This window comes from Dama dama, chromosome 10 (genome assembly GCF_033118175.1).
Source record: "Dama dama isolate Ldn47 chromosome 10, ASM3311817v1, whole genome shotgun sequence".
NCBI lineage: Eukaryota > Metazoa > Chordata > Mammalia > Artiodactyla > Cervidae > Dama > Dama dama.
Genome location: NC_083690.1, coordinates 5,568,749 through 5,584,457, shown reverse-complemented (window position 1 = coordinate 5,584,457; position 15,709 = coordinate 5,568,749). Strand labels below are relative to the sequence as shown.

At 50.3% G+C, this 15,709-nt stretch overlaps 1 protein-coding gene across 1 annotated transcript; it reads left to right on the top strand.

The window, feature by feature from the left end:
* The first annotated feature begins 2,155 nt into the window (after nt 1–2,155).
* On the top strand, nt 2,156–11,663 carry SEPTIN12 (septin 12). Its single transcript, XM_061153947.1, has 9 exons — nt 2,156–2,318; nt 4,723–4,848; nt 4,922–5,003; nt 5,703–5,840; nt 5,948–6,065; nt 6,165–6,260; nt 10,497–10,593; nt 11,301–11,352; nt 11,438–11,663. The coding sequence occupies exons 1-9, from the start codon at nt 2,156–2,158 to the stop codon at nt 11,661–11,663; spliced, it is 1,098 nt and encodes a 365-aa protein (XP_061009930.1).
* The last annotated feature ends 4,046 nt before the right edge of the window (nt 11,664–15,709 follow it).

Genomic DNA, 15,709 nt, shown 5'->3' with positions numbered 1-15,709 from the left:
GCCCCGCTCCTGGCCTCCAGGCCCTGAAGGTGACATTTGAGCCTCTGTCTTCAGATGTGTGGACGGTAGGGGAGCAGAAGGCAAGGCAGGCAGGCAGGGGCAGAGGCCGCCGGGGCTCAGGACAGTGGAGGCGAGTGGGTCAGGCAGAGGGGCTGCGTCTCAGTGAGAAGAGTGGGCGCGGCAAGCCACCACCTGCTTCTGTAAAGGGGCTGGCTGGCACGCATCCACGCCTGACCCTCCACTGTGGCTGCTCTTGTACCGCAACAGTGGAGTCGAACAGCAGTTGCAACAGAGACCCTATGGTGGGCAGAACTTAAAATCTGCACCATCTGGCTCATCACAGAAAACATTTGCGCACATCTGAGACAGAAGATTGCTTGTGGCTTAGAGACTCAGGTGCCAGGAAAGAAGCAAGAAAGAACTGAGTGAGGCAGACTGATTATGAGAAGGATCTTATTGGGGAGGCATCTGGAAGAGGGGAGGACTGTGGCAAACTGGAGAGCATGTAGCCCATCTAAAGAGGGCAGCGAGGGACTTCCCTGGAGGTCCAGGGGTTAGGACTCAGCACTTTCATTGCCAGGACCTGGGTTCAATCCCCGGTCAGGGAACTAAGGTCCTGCAAGCCATGCAGCATGGCCAAAAAATAAATAAATAAAAAATTAATAAAGAGGGCAGCTTGAGTCAGCTCTAGGCTGGACACAGAGTTGCCAGGGATTATAGATCGCTTTGCTGTTCAGTCACTAAGTTGTATCGGAATCTTTGTGACCCCATGGACTGCAGGACACCAGGCTTCCCTGTCCTTCATCTCCCAGAGCTTGCTCAAACTCATGTCCGTTGAGTTGGTGATGTATCGGTCCGTAGGTCAGTGAGATATACCAGGAATCGAGGCACTGATGCGAACAAGAGACTATAGAGGTGAGCATGTGGACACAGCTCCCAGTTCTGCCACTTCCTCAGCTGTGTGACCTTGGACCACTCTCTGGACCCTTATGTAAGCTGGGGTTTCCCAGGTGGCACTAGTGGTAAAGAACCTGGCTGCCTGCCAACGCAGGAGACATAAGAGATGAGCACGTTCCATCCCTGGTTCAGAAAGATCCCCCGGAGGAGGGCAAGGCAGCCCACTCCAGTGTTCTTGCCTGGAGAATCCCATGGACAGAGGAGTGATGGGCCACAGGGTCACCAAGTCAGACACAACTGAAGCGACTTAACACACGCAAGGCTAGTAATAACACTCCCATGAAGACCGTTGACAGGTTAACATCTTAAGGCTCCTAGAACAGTTGTTAACACAGACCCAACACAGAGCGTGTTGACAGAATGACACCAGCAATGGACAGGCCAAAGAAAACACACACACAGGTGTGCTCTCCGCTGTCTTTTTTGGTCACGGGTTTCCTTCCCTGACAGAGTGGTTTAAGGGCATGATCTTGGAAGCCAGAGGAACCAGCGGCAGTCCCGCTGTGCCTCTTACCAGTGACCTTGAGCAAGGGAGTTGCCCTGGGGCCCTGGCTTCCTGTCTATAGAACCAGGCTGGTGTCATTGTGAGGGTTACAGGGTACTGACCTGAAAGGGCCCGGAGGCGTGGCTTACCTGTCCCTGTCCCCGGCCCCCTGCTGCAGCGGAGCCCCCAGGGTTGGGGGGGTCATGGGAAGCAGGTGGAGCTCAGATTCTTCAGTTAACTGTCACCTGTCCCCTCCCCCTCACCACACACACCAGGGTCTGCCAGGACAGGGCAGTCCCCCAAGGCTCCCACAGGGACCCAAGGCCACCAGGTGCCCACGAAGCTGCCTGTCTCCCTCTGTGTCCCCACCGTGGGTCCGGCCCCTGGCTTTTGCCAGGCCGGCCACACAGCTGTGGGAGCCTGGCTGGGCCGAGGGTGGGGGAGGGACAGATTCCTGGGGCTGGCGCATCTCAGAAAAGGGGTTCAGTCTCCCCTGAGAGGCCACGCCCCCAGGCACCCCTTGCCAAGCTCCATGGGCCATGGGGACTTAGCAGGGTACACAGGTCAGGAGATGTGAAGCGTGGGAATGTCTGGGAGCAGGTCTCGGGAGTCAGGGTTCAGAGATGAGAATTCAGACGGTCCCCCTCTGGAGCCCCAGCGACCCGCTTCTCCCCACCCCAACCCAGATGACAGGCATCGTTGTTCCTTGGCCCCATGGACCCCTTGAGGCAGTCCCCCTCGCCCAGTTCATCACAGGCCTCCAGCCCGAGGACCCTCTCCTGCGAGAGGCTTGGTTACGTGGGCATCGAGGCTGTGCTGGACCAACTCAAGATCAAGGCCATGAAGATGGGGTTTGAGTTCAACATCATGGTGGTGGGTGAGTGAGGGGTCGGGGCTTACAGGAGGACTGAGCCACGGACAGCACCCTGTGGGCCTGGATGTGTCACCTCTCAGAGCCTCAGTCTCCCCCATTTGTAAAGTGGTCCTGACAATTGTACCTCAAAGGGGAAATGCTGAGTCATGAAAAGACAAAAATCACCCAAGAAGCCCCAACTAAACCCAATCAGAACATGAAAAGGGGAGGCCGTGTGTGGCAGGAAGTGGGGACACCCGGACTTAGATGCTCGTCCCAGGATTTAATGCCCACCAGTGTGTGACCTGGGCCCCTGACCCCTCGCTGCCTCAGTTTCCTCATGGGGTTTAGCATAGTGCCCATGGGTCAGCTGACCTGGAATTGCATTTTTATACATGCAAAATTAATGTGGTAGGTCAAAAGCTACACTTCTCTGCTTCGCTGGTGGTCCAGTGGTTAAGACTCCAAGCTCCCAATGAAAGGGGCCCACATTCGATTCCTGGTTGGGGAACTAAGATCCCGATTGCCACACAGTGCAGCCAAAAAAGTAAATCAATATTAAAAAAAGACATCAGTTAAAAAAATAAAACTACACTTCTCACAAAATAAACTGGATGCAACGGAACACAAAATGTCAGATGTATAGCACCAACTAAGGGTATTATTCTAAGGAGGGTGCACCCAATAGAAATGTCATGGGAGTCACATCCATAATTTTAAATTTTCTAGTAACTTCCTTTAAAAAAGTAAAGAGAAACGGGAGAGATTACTTTTAATCATCTTTTTTACTTAACCCAATACATTCCAGAAATACTATCATCTTGACATATAATACATAGAAAACATTACCCACGAGATTGTTTGCGTTCTTGTTATCATATCAAGCAAAATACGGTTTATTCCTTTACACTGACAGTGCATCTTGGTACAGATTGGCGCATGACCATATCGCCGGTAACAATAGCCAAGGGTCGCTCCCACTCTGAATATCGAAGCCCAAAGGACGATTTCAGCTATAGACACAAAGGTGCATCCTGCCCTGTGACGTAGGATGTTTCCTACTGCGGGACAAGGTCCATAGAATTGAGATGCCAGCACAACAGGGAGAATGGACCATCTACAAGAACAGACAGCATGGCGATTGTCATTTTTCATTCACTCAGTCATGTTTGACTCTTTGCGACCCCTCGGACTGCAGGAACCTGGCTTCTCTGTCCTTCACTACCTCCTGGAGTTTGCTCACACTCATGTCCATTGAGTCAGTGATGCCATCCAACCAGGTCATCCTCTGTCACGCCCTTCTCCTCCTGCCCTCAATCTTTCCCAGCATCAGGGTCTTTTCCAACAAGTCGGCTGTTTGCATCAGGCGGCCAAAGTATTGGAGCTTCAGCATCAGTCCTTCCAATGAAGAGTCAGGGAATATTCAGCCTGAGGGAATCTCACCAAAAGAAGCCAGAGATGAAAGAGCATGTGCTGTGTGATTCCCAAGTAGAGGGTGGGTGGGCAGAGCTGCTCCTCGCTGCTGCAAGTCAGGAGAGTGGCTGTCCCCGGGGCTGTTAACAGAGATGTGATCAGAGTGCTCTTGGGTGGAATCATGTGTTCTGTCTCTTCACCTGGTGCTGCATCTATCAGTTGTTTCATTTGTAAAAAGGCATTGCCTGCCCATCCGCAGATGAATGGATAAACAGTGTGGTCTATCCATCCAGTGGAGTATTATTCAGCTGTGAAAAACTATGAAGTCATGGTACATGCTAGACTGTGGATGAACCTGAAAGCATTATGCTGAGTGGGAGCAACCAGATACAAAAGTCAAGTATTGCATGATCCCATTTATATGAAGCATCCAGGGAATTCCCTGGAGGGCCTGTGGTTAGGACTCAGCGGTTTCAGTGATGAGGGCCTGGGTTTGAGCCCTGGTTGGGGAAATAAGATCCCATAAGCTGCACAGCATGGCCAGAAGAAAAAGGTTGAAAAAAAAAGAAGTATGTACACATTAGGCAAGTCCATAGATGGAAAGAAGATTAGTGACTGGGTAGTGTGTGCCTAATGGATGTAGAGTTTTTTGTTGGGTTGATGAAAATGTTTTGGCGCTAGAGAGAGATGGTGTTTGCACGGCACTGTGAACGCACTCAATGCCCCTGAACTGTACACTTTCAGTGGTTAATGTTAATTTTTATTATATGAGTAAAATAATTTTTTGTTCACATTTTACATAATTTTATATTTTAGTTAAGAATAAATAATTTTTTATTTTATTTCTGCCTCAATAAAAAATGGGGAAGGCACTGAGCTGGAGACTTATGATCATACATGCTTTTCTGTGTTTATGTTATACTTAAAAAACGGTTGACTTTCTGAAAGTTTATTTGAGAGCTTTGGAAACATGCCTAGCCCTTCTACTTTGTTGCTGCCCTGTGGTTATTTGCAGGACAGAGTGGGCTGGGCAAGTCCACCATGGTGAACACGCTCTTCAAGTCCAAGATATGGAAGTCCACAATGCCGGGTCTGAGGGTGCCCACGCCCCAGACGCTGCAGCTGCATTCCATGACTCACGGTGAGCGAGCCCCCCGTCACCCCATCCCCCTCACCCCCCAGGCCCACGCTCTGCCTCCCGCTCTTCCCCACAGTCATCGAGGAGAATGGCGTGAAGCTTAAGCTGACCGTGACTGACACACCGGGCTTTGGGGACCAAATCAACAATGACAAGTGGTGAGTCCTCAGAGGGGGTGGGGAGGGCCAAGCCCTCCAGTCTCCGGCAAACATCAGGCCTGGAGCCACCTGGGTGTGGCATCTTTGAGACTCAGTTTATTCACCTGTACAATGGGTGCATGCAGCCCTCCTCCCAAGACCATCGGGAGTCAAGTATGTAAAGGTCTTAGCTTGCTCTTAGCTCGCTGATGAAGGCTACAATATGGCAAGGCAATAGAAGCCCTCACTCCAGAGTCAGGACCCCTGGGTTAAACTACTTGCTGGGTGTACAACCTGGGCCTGGCTGCAGATGCTCTCTGAGCCTTGCCTTCCTTTTTTGTAACTTGGGGATGACAACATCCCCCGTCCAGAGTTGTTTTAGGATCTCAAGGAGATGAAACACACTCACACAAGCACCTGGGTGAGGCCTGGGATGCTTCATCCATAGACACCTGGCCTCCACCCCTTCCCCAAGGGACCCCGCTAACCTACACAGCTCTTTTGCTTGAATTAGAAAAAGGCAGTAGCATCCTTCACAGACAGGAGCCTGCATGGGATTCATCCCTACACAGCCTCATGGCGGGTTGCCTTTGTGCAGTGCACAAACTGCACATCTGTACAGAGACGCCCCGTAAGGGCAGAACACCCAGAGGACCTGGGGAGGTGGTGGTGGCTGGGACTCCCGGCAAGTTTCTGAGGCTGGGCCATCTCCCACGCCAGCTGGGACCCCATCCTGGGCTACATCAATGAGCAGTACGAGCGGTACCTGCAAGAGGAGATCCTCATCACCCGCCAACGACGCATCCCCGACACGCGGGTGCACTGCTGCATATACTTCGTGCCGCCCACCGGGCACTGGTGAGGTGGCTGAGCCGGCGGGCGGAGGAGGAAGGGACCCTGGCGTGAGCTGTGGGCTGGCACCCGCTCATCATGCCCTCACCACCATCGCTGCCCCACCTGAGCAGCCTGAGGCCCCTGGATCTTGAGTTCCTGCAGCGGCTCTGCCGGGCTGTGAACGTGGTGCCCGTGATAGCCCGGGCTGACAGCCTGACCATTGAGGAGCGAGAGGCCTTCAGGCACAGGGTGATCTGGGTGCCTGGGACGAGTCTGGGGTCAGTGGGGGTGTGGAGGGGGCAGAGTTCACCTTAGCGTGGGCTGAGGTCACCTGTGTGTGGTCCGCAGATCCAGGATGACCTGAAGACTCACAGCATCGAGGTGTACCCTCAGAAGTGCTTTGACGAGGACGTCAATGACAAGATCCTCAACAGCAAGATCCGGGTAGGAGGCCGTCTGAGGTGGGGAGGCTAGTGGGACTGAGTCTGGGTGATGTGCTGTCCATTCATTCTTTCCATCTGAAGATTTGTCTCTCTGCAACTTGGGGAAAGTTCATATATTTCTGGCAGACACAAATCTCCACTCACAAACAACGTGAGCAAGAAATTGGCCACATCAAAAACACCCAGCATGGAAGAAAATGTTCTCAAATGATATATTTGATAAGGGACTTGTATCTTGAATATAAAAAGAACTGTTACAGATCAACACTAAAAGACAGGTGGGACTTCCCTGACGGTTCAGCGGTTGAGAATCTGCCTTGCAATGCAGCGGACTTGGGTTCGATCCCTGGTCTGGGAAGATTCCACGTGCCCCACCCCACCCCTGGGGCAACTAAGCCCGTGCACCAGAACTACTGGGCCCACTCTCTAGAGCCCGTGAGTCATAGATGTTGAGCCCATGAGCCGCAAGTACTGAAGCCTGCATGTCCTAGAGCCTGTGCTCTGCAACAAGAGAAGCCACAGGAATCAGAAGCCCAGGCACCACAGCTAGAGAGTAGCCCCTGCTTGCCCCAACTAGAGAAAGCTGGCACAAAGCAATAAAGACCCAGTGCAGACAAAAATAAATTACTAAAAAAAAAAACAAGAACTCTTACAAGTCAACAATAGAAGACAAATAGCTCAATTTAAAAATGGACAAGGAGCTTCCCTGGTGGCTCAGGGGTAAAGCATCTGCCTACCAATGCAGGAGACTCGGGTTCAATCTCTGGTCTGGGAAGATCCCACATGCCATGGAGCAACTCAGCCCATGTGCCACAGCTACTGAGTCTGCACTCTAGAGCCTGGGAGCCGCAACTACTGAAGCCTGCTCACCCTAGAGCCTGTCACCATAAGAGAAGCCAAAATGGACAGAGACTTCCCTCACCGTCCACTGGTTAGGACTCATGCTTCCGATGCAGGGGACTGAAGCCTGCTCACCCTAGAGCCTGTCGCCATAAGAGAAGCCAAAATGGACAGAGACTTCCCTCACTGTCCACTGGTTAGAACTCGTGCTTCCGATGCAGGGGACGTGGGTTCAATCCCTGGTCAGGGAACTAAGATCCCACAAGGCATGGCAAAAGAAAAAGACAATGACAAGTGTTAGTGAGGGTGTGCAGAAACCAGAACTCTCACACACTGCTTGTGGGAATGGCAAATGGTGCAGCCACTGGGAAAATAGTCTGGCAGTTCTTCAAAGGTTAAACACTGTTACGATATGGCCCAACAATTCCACTCTCAAAAGAAATGGAAACCTTATGGCATTTTAAGACCCTAAAGAAAAAAAAATAAATGAAAACTTATTTTGATATAAAAACTCATACACAAATGTTCATTTAACAGAACATTTGGAATGATCTGTAATAGCCAAAAAGTGGAAACAATCTAAATGTCCATTAACTTGTGAATGGATAGACAAATGTGGTCTATCCATACAAGGGAATATTCCTTAGCCATCAAACAGAATAAAGTTCTGATAGTGCCTACAATGTGGATAAACCTTGAAAACATGATGTTAAATGAAAGAAGTCAGACACAAATGCCGTGTGTTATATGATTCTGTTACATGAAATGTCCAGAATGGGCAAATCTACAGAGATAGAAAATAGATCTGTGGTTGCCAGGGGCTGGGAGGTTTAGGGGGAGATGGAGAGTGACTGCTAAAGGGTTCAGGCTTTCATTTGGAGTGATGAAAGCGCCTTGGAGTTAGACTGTGGTGACGGTTGCACAATCTTGTAAGTATACTGAACTGAACCTCTAAAGGGAAGAATGTTATAGTGTGTAAATTATATCTCAATAAAGTTGTAGAAAGAAAGAGAGGGAGAGAGAGAGAAAGAAAGAAAGGGATGGAAGGAAGGAAGGAAATGACTCATATCTTCTTTTTCCCTGAAGCAACTGAATTCCACGTCCAAGCCCCAGTCTCCCTGTCCTTGTGGTACATTCAGTGTCAGTCTGTCTTGTTCCTGAAAAGCACCTGGGTGAAGCCTGGGATTCTTCGTCCATAGACACCTGGCCTTCACCGCCTCCCTGAGGGACCCTGCTAAACTACACAGCACTTTTGCTTGGATTAGAAAAAGGCAGTAGCATCCTCCACAGACAGGAACGTGCATGGGATTCAGCCCTACACACCCTTGTGGCATGCCATGCACATCTGTACATGGAAACCTTGCTTCCTGTCTGGCCCCCAATTTCTCCACACAGTTTCTCTTTCTGCTCCTCACTGGAGCAATGAACAGTATTTCCTGTGAAAGATTCAAAGAGCTTTGACCTTCCGCTTTCTGTCCCAAGGCCAGCAAAGACAGCAGCCTGGTCACAACTGGATTAGAGCTGGGGGAATAAAGGAAAGCTTTTCAAATTAACCTCTCAATAAATCATCCAGACATATAACATCTGTCAAGGGTCGAATACTGGCTGGTGCATAATAATTGTGCAACAGATAGCTATTTTTTAAATATTTATTTTTACATGGCTGCTCCGGGTCTTAGTTTCCTCAGAGGAACTCCTAGTTGTGGCATGTGGGATCTAATTCCCCAGGCAGGCATCAAATCCGGTCCCCTGCATTGAGAGCTCGGAGTCTCAGCCTCTGGACCACCAGGGAAGTCCCCAACACATAGTTATCATTATTAGCATCGATTTATTCCCCATCACAGCCTAATTGTTAGAAATAAAAACAAACCCCCATGCTGCACTTGAGAGCCTAATCTCCACTTGCAGCCACAAATGGGCTTCCCTAGAAGCTCAGTTGGTAAAGAATCTACCTGCAATGCAGGAGACCCCGGTTCGATTCCTGGATTGGGAAGATCTGCTGGAGAAGGGATAGGCTATCCACTCCAGTATTCTTGGGCTTCCCTTGTGGCTCAGGTGGTTAAGAATCCACCCACAATGCGGGAGACCTGAGTTTGATCCCTGGGTTGGGAAGATCCTCTGGAGAAGGGAAAGGTTACCCACTCCAGTATTCTGGCCTGGAGAATTCCATGGACTGTATAGTCCAGGGGATTGCAAAGAGTCGGACATGACTGAGTGACTTTCACTTGTGCTTTCTAGCCGTGAACAAGTAAGAAACTAAAATTTACAAAAGGGCTTAGCAGGGCCAGACAATGGTATTTTAGACTTTGCTGCGATTACTCAGCTCTCCCAAAGTAGTATGAAAGCGACATAGACAAGAGTAAATGAATGGCCAGGGTTGTATGCCCACGAATTTGACTACTTTGGTCCAGGAGCCTTAGGTTGCCAGCCCCTGGTTTACAAAGTTCTCTCTCTCTTTCAAATTCCTTCTATTGAAGTATCGTTGATTTACAGGGTTGTGTTAATTTCTGGTTTACAGTAAAATGATTCAGTTACATATATAATTTTCCATTATGGTTACGGGACATTGAATACAGTTCCCTGGGGTATACAGTAGGACCTTGTTTTTGTCCTTTCTATATATAACAGTCTGCATCTGCTAATCCAAACTCCCGATGCACCCCTCCCCACCCTCCTTCCCCTTGGTAACCACAACCCTGTGTTCTGCGTCTGTGAATCTATTTCTGTTTCCCAGGTAGGTTCGTTTGTGTCACGGTTTGGATTCCACCTATAAGTGATACCACGTGGTATTTGTCTTTCTCTTTCCGACTTACTTCATTTAGTATGATATGGCATCGCTTCATTCTTTTTATGCCTGAGTAATATTCCATTGTGCATGTGTGAGTGTGTGTGTGTGTGTGTGTACACACCCCACATCGTCTTTATCCATTTATCTGTCACACAGTGTTAGGCTGTTTCCATGTCTTGGCTATTGTAAACAGTGCTGCCATGAACACAGGGGTGCATGTATCCTCAAATTATAGTCCAAAATTATCTCTTTTAACCTTATAATAATGGTTAAAGGGGATCGCTTTCAGGTAAGAGATAGGACATGAACAGAATTGACATCACTAATGTAGCTCTGAGTAACACTTGGTTTCCAAGACTTGTTCTGCTAAGCCCTTCAAACGGCTAAGCCCTTCCCAAATATTCGGAGCCCTGCATCAGTACTATCATGTCTCCCATTTTGCAGATGAGGAAACCAAAGCACCGATCAGGCTCTGTGCCCTCCGACTTCAGACATCTGTGCTCCTCCAGCCACTTTCTGTCCCCACAAAGGGCAGCGACCTGAGGGTTCATACCTCTCTCTCCACGTCCCCAGTGAGGCCAACCCTCCTGTCTTGTCTCCTCCCCGCAGGAGCGGATCCCCTTCGCTGTGGTCGGGGCCGACCGAGAGCATATGGTGAACGGGAGGTGTGTCCTGGGCCGGAAGACGAAGTGGGGCATCATTGAAGGTCAGTTCAGGGACCCTAGGGAGGGCTCAGGGGAGAACAGATTGCAAAGTGAGGCTCAGCCTCCTGCCCTTGCCATCCTCACACCCATCAGAGAGTCTGGTGGGGGTTTAAGCCCAGAGCCAGAAAACAGTCAGACCTGGGGTCAAGTTCCTTTGTGCTTCTAGGTGTCCCCAGGCAAATTACCCAGCTCCTTCAGTTTCCTCACAAACGGCTATCATGAAGTCATCAGCCTCAAAGGGTGGGTGGAGGGGGCAGAACAAACCACTTTGCATTGAAACCTGGCACCCAGGAGGCACCCTATTCATTCACCAGAATTTATTGTGGGCCTACTATGTGCCGGGCGCACTATGTGCAGCTCCCGAAGGGATACAGTGAAAGTGGGACCAACAGGGTCCTCGTGCCCACAGAGGTGGCCAGACAAGGACAGGTGGGGACGCACAGAGAAGGAAATGTGTGGGGTTCGGGGGGCGCCCTGAAGGAGCAGAGGGAAGTCCTGTGACTCAACAGCCGTTTACAGGAGCCACCTGTACCAAGGGCTGGGGACACAGCAATGAATGAATGAATGAATGAATGGGAGAAATGTGGGGAGGGGCAGGCAGTGGTGGGGGGTGGGGGAGTGCAGCATACAGCAGGCGCGTACTCAGTGCTGGCCAAGGGCAGAGCACGGAGCAGAGCCCACACTCAGGGTTTGGCACTGTGTCTTACAGTGGAGAACATGGCCCACTGTGAGTTCCCCCTCCTGAGAGACCTGCTCATCCGGTGAGCCAGTGGGGAACCCGGGAGGCTGTGGGGACCCCGGGGGACGCCCACGGCCCGCCCCGCTGACCGGCCGCCCATCTCCCAGCTCCCACCTCCAAGACCTGAAGGACATCACCCACAACGTCCACTACGAGAACTACCGCATCGTCAGACTGAAAGAAAGCCACGCGCTGCCCCGGGGGCCCGGCTGGGTGAACCTGGCCCCTGCCCCGTCCCCCGCCCCCGGCCCGGCCCCCACGGGCACCCGGGCCAGCCCCGGGCCCGCGAAGGTGTGCCGGTGGGCCGAGGACAACTCAGATGAGGACTTCTAAATGGGTGCTGGGCGGCCCCCCAATATGCAGCTGTGTACTCAAGCATGTATTAAAGGTGGACATTGCTTTTTATGAAAAGCTGTGCTTTGAAAACAAAAAGCATTTTGTAAATGACTTCTTTGAGCTACCCTCCAATAAAAGCATGGTTCTTTCTAAAGTAACAGTGTGAGACCCCAGGCCCTCAGGAGTCTTGAAGAGCTGGGAGGCCCTGTCTTGGACAACCAGCCCCCTCTTCTGCCCAGAACCAGGGTCAAGGTCCAGATCAGGCTCTGTCCTCGGTCACAATGCCTCCCTCCCACACAGGCGTCATAAGATGTGACCTGGAGCAAGTTGCTTCCTCTGGTGGGCCTCAGTTTCCTCATCTACAAAATGGGGATGACACTATCCCCACACTACAGAGGTGCTGTGCAGATAAAACGAAGTGACTGGGAATGTGGCTGCCACCGAGGAGAAACAGTTCTCAGAGGCGACAGGATAGCACAGACCACCAGTCCAGGGAAGAGGCTGTGCCCACAGGATGTGTGAGCACTTGCCAGGGCCCTCGGGACCTCTGGATAGGAAATGGACTTCACCGAAGCCCTCACGGTACGCCTGAGCTCCCCCAGGGCACCGGCAGGCGGTGAGCATCCAGAAAGTGACCCTGGGGAGCATCAGCGGTGTCCCAGCTGCTGGTCTGAGCACCCTTCATCACCAGGGCAATCCTTATTTGGGGGGCGGGGGAGTAGGTATTCCAAGTGTTACCGAAAGAAGAGGTGCGTCCGGCTACTCACCACTCAAAAGCTGATACCAGCCAGGCTGGTGGAAAGGAAAGTGTGCTTTATTTCAGATGCCAGTGAGTGGGGCTGCGGGAGGGCGGATGTCGGTCCAAAGGCTGACTCTCCCCACCCCCACCCTGCCCACTGGCCTCCAGTGGGACATGAGCTTTTATAGACAGGAGGAGAGGGCTACATGCAGAAATAGCACAGTCAGCTCTGACAGTCATCTTCAGATTGGTCACTGGTGGTCTGACCAGCATCATCTTTGTTGTTTTAGGCACAGTTAATCTTCAGTTTCAGGGTCCATCTGTCCCCATTTCTTTGAGGCCAATTTTCAGAATTGTGGCAGCTTCTGTGGTGGGTGCAGTCCGGTTATCAAGTAGTTAACTTCTCCACTTGGTGTTTCAGTATCTGTAAGACAGTTCACAGGATGTGGCTCAGAATATTATCTATAGCCCTTGAGAAAGAACTAAAGGTTCTCCTTGACTATGCTTAATGACTACATCATTATTATTTGGTCTCCTTTGACCATTTTCCTATGTTTCTGCATTTCTCATTTCTCTGATTAAACTTGTTTTTTGACTAAAGTTTTCCACGGACAGAAGGCAGGCAGAGGACATGGAGGGTAAGGACCATAGGGTCCAGCTCCATTTCACAGGGACAGTGGTCCTGTTCTCTGCTGACGACTTTCCCTCCAGTTCTGGAAGCTCTTGCCATGCCCACAGAGATGCTACAGTGCATGCCTGGCATAGACTCAGTTGTGGACCCAGTAACAGTAATGACTGTACACAGATTTCTTCTGCATTTCCTGACCTGTATCAGCTGGGTGAGGGCGGGGTGGGAGTGGGGCTTCAGCTGACACATTTCGGGATTCCCCAGGCCCAGCAAGCGTGGATGACACATCCAGCTCTGCCCCTTTTTAGCTGAAGGACTTTAGGACTTTAGCAAGTCACCTGATATCCTAGATTCCACTTCCTCCTGCAGAAAACAGGGACAGTACCCCCAATCTACTCTACCAGGGTGTGTGAAGGCAAGCCTGCTCACAGATGCCTAGGTCCCATGAGGGATCATTTATCTGAATATTTTGTTTCATTTTATAGGTATGGGGGTGGGTTCCCATTGTGCTGCATGCTAATCAGGTTCATGTCATAATGATAAAGTCATCGTATCAACTAACAATGTCGTTGTTGTTGTTGTTTAGTCCCTAAGTCACATCTGACTCTTTTGCAACCACACGGACTATAGCCCACTAGGCTTCCCTGTCCATGGGATTTCCCAGGCTAGAATACTGGAGCTAGTTGCCATTTCCTTCTCCAGAGGATCTTCCCAACCCAGGGATCAAACCCCGGTCTCCTGCACTGGCAGGCACAATTTTTTTTAACCACTGAGCCACCAGGGAAACCCAATAAGTAACAATAGTGGGCCTTTTTGAAAACAGGGAATCACAGATGAAGTTAGTTGCAAAGCAGAAAGAGACAGAGAGGTAGAGACCAAGTATATGGTTACCAAGGGGGAAAGTGGGGTGGGTGGGATGAACTGGGAGATTGGGATTGACATATATATACACTATTGATACTACATATAAAATAGACTAACTAATGAGAACCTACTGGAGGGCTCAGGGAAGTCAACTCAGTGCTCTGTGGTGACCTAAATGGGAAGGAAATCCAAAAAAGAGGGGATCCATGCACACATATATGGGCTTCCTTGGTGGCCCAGTGGTTAGGATTCAGCACTTTCACTGCCACAGCCCGGGTTCAATCCGTGGTCGGGTGGGTTCAATCCGTGGTCGGGCGGGTTCAATCTGTGGTCGGGGAACTGAGATCCCACAAGTCGCTTGCTCAGCACAGCCAAAATAATAAAAACAGACAAACAAAAACTTGCATTTTTATGCCACCTGCACTCTTCCCCCATCACATCTCTCTCCAGCCCCTGCCCCTATCACCAGGGATAACCATCATCTTGAATTAGGTGTTTACCCAAATTCCACCTTTCTTTACCCTCTACCATCTATGCTGTTGTTATTTAGTCACTAGGTCATGGCCCATATACATTTAGGGATACCACACATGTATATATTCCTAAATCATACACAGCATCATTCTGTGTGTTCTTTTTTTTTTTTCATTCTGTGTGTTCTTACAATTCATGGAAATGATTTCATTCTGTCACTTGCTTTTTAGCTCAACATAATCTCTGTGAGATTTATCCATCCATCATTCTGTTGATCAACACTGAGATTGTTTTCAGGTTTTTATCATTACAAACATTGCTCTAAACACAGAAGCAGTCTTTATTACTTTAAAAATTAACATGTATTAAGCATATATTAAGCCTTTATTGGGCTTCCCCAGTGGTTCAGCGGTAAAGACTCCACTTACAGTGCAAGAGACATAAGAGATGCGGGTTCAATGCTTGGGTTGGGAAGATCCCCTGGAGGAGGCATGGCAACCCACTCCAGTACTCTTGCCTGGAGAATCCCATGGACAGAGGAGCCTGGTGGGCTACAGTCCACAGGGTGGCACAGAATCGGACATGACTGAAGTGATTTAGCACAAGCTCTATTATGTATCAGGCATTTTATTGCATATTTAAATCATGAGGTTACCTACCCCAGGTGTTACTATCCTCATTTTACTAATGTGTTATTCTTGTCTTCTCCCTCCTTCACCCCAACCCAATCACTCCCAGGGCCCTGTGGACTCTGCTTCAGGAATCTGGATCAGATCCCTCCCTGAGTGACTACCACCATCTCCAGTATTACTTCAACTTCAGACCTCAGGGCTTCCCTCTTAGTTCAGATGGTAAAGAATCTGTCTCCAATGCTGGAGACCTGGGTTAGATCCCTGGGTTCGATCCCTGGGTCGGGAAGATCCCCTGGAGAAGGGAATGGCTACCCATTCAGTATTCTTGCCTGGAGAATCCCATAGACAGAGGAGCCTGGTGGGCTACAGTTCATGGGGGTCCAAAAGAGCTGGACAGAACAGAGTGATTAACACTTTCACTTTCAGACCCCAGGAGCTTCCAGTTGGTCTCACTGCACCCCTACGGACTCCCCGACATCTGTATTCCACCAAGCTTCCTCTCCTACCAGGACACTATCCTGCTTAAAAGCCCAAACTACTCCTTTCTCCTGGCTCTAGGGGTATAACATTCAATCCTCCTGGAGCCTTCCAGAGACCCCTGCTTGGTCCCACCTCTCCAGTCTTGTCTCCCAAGGTTGGCCCCCTGCACCGGGACCACACTGGTCTCCTTTCTGTCCTGCAAATGCACCCCGATCTCTCGGGCCTC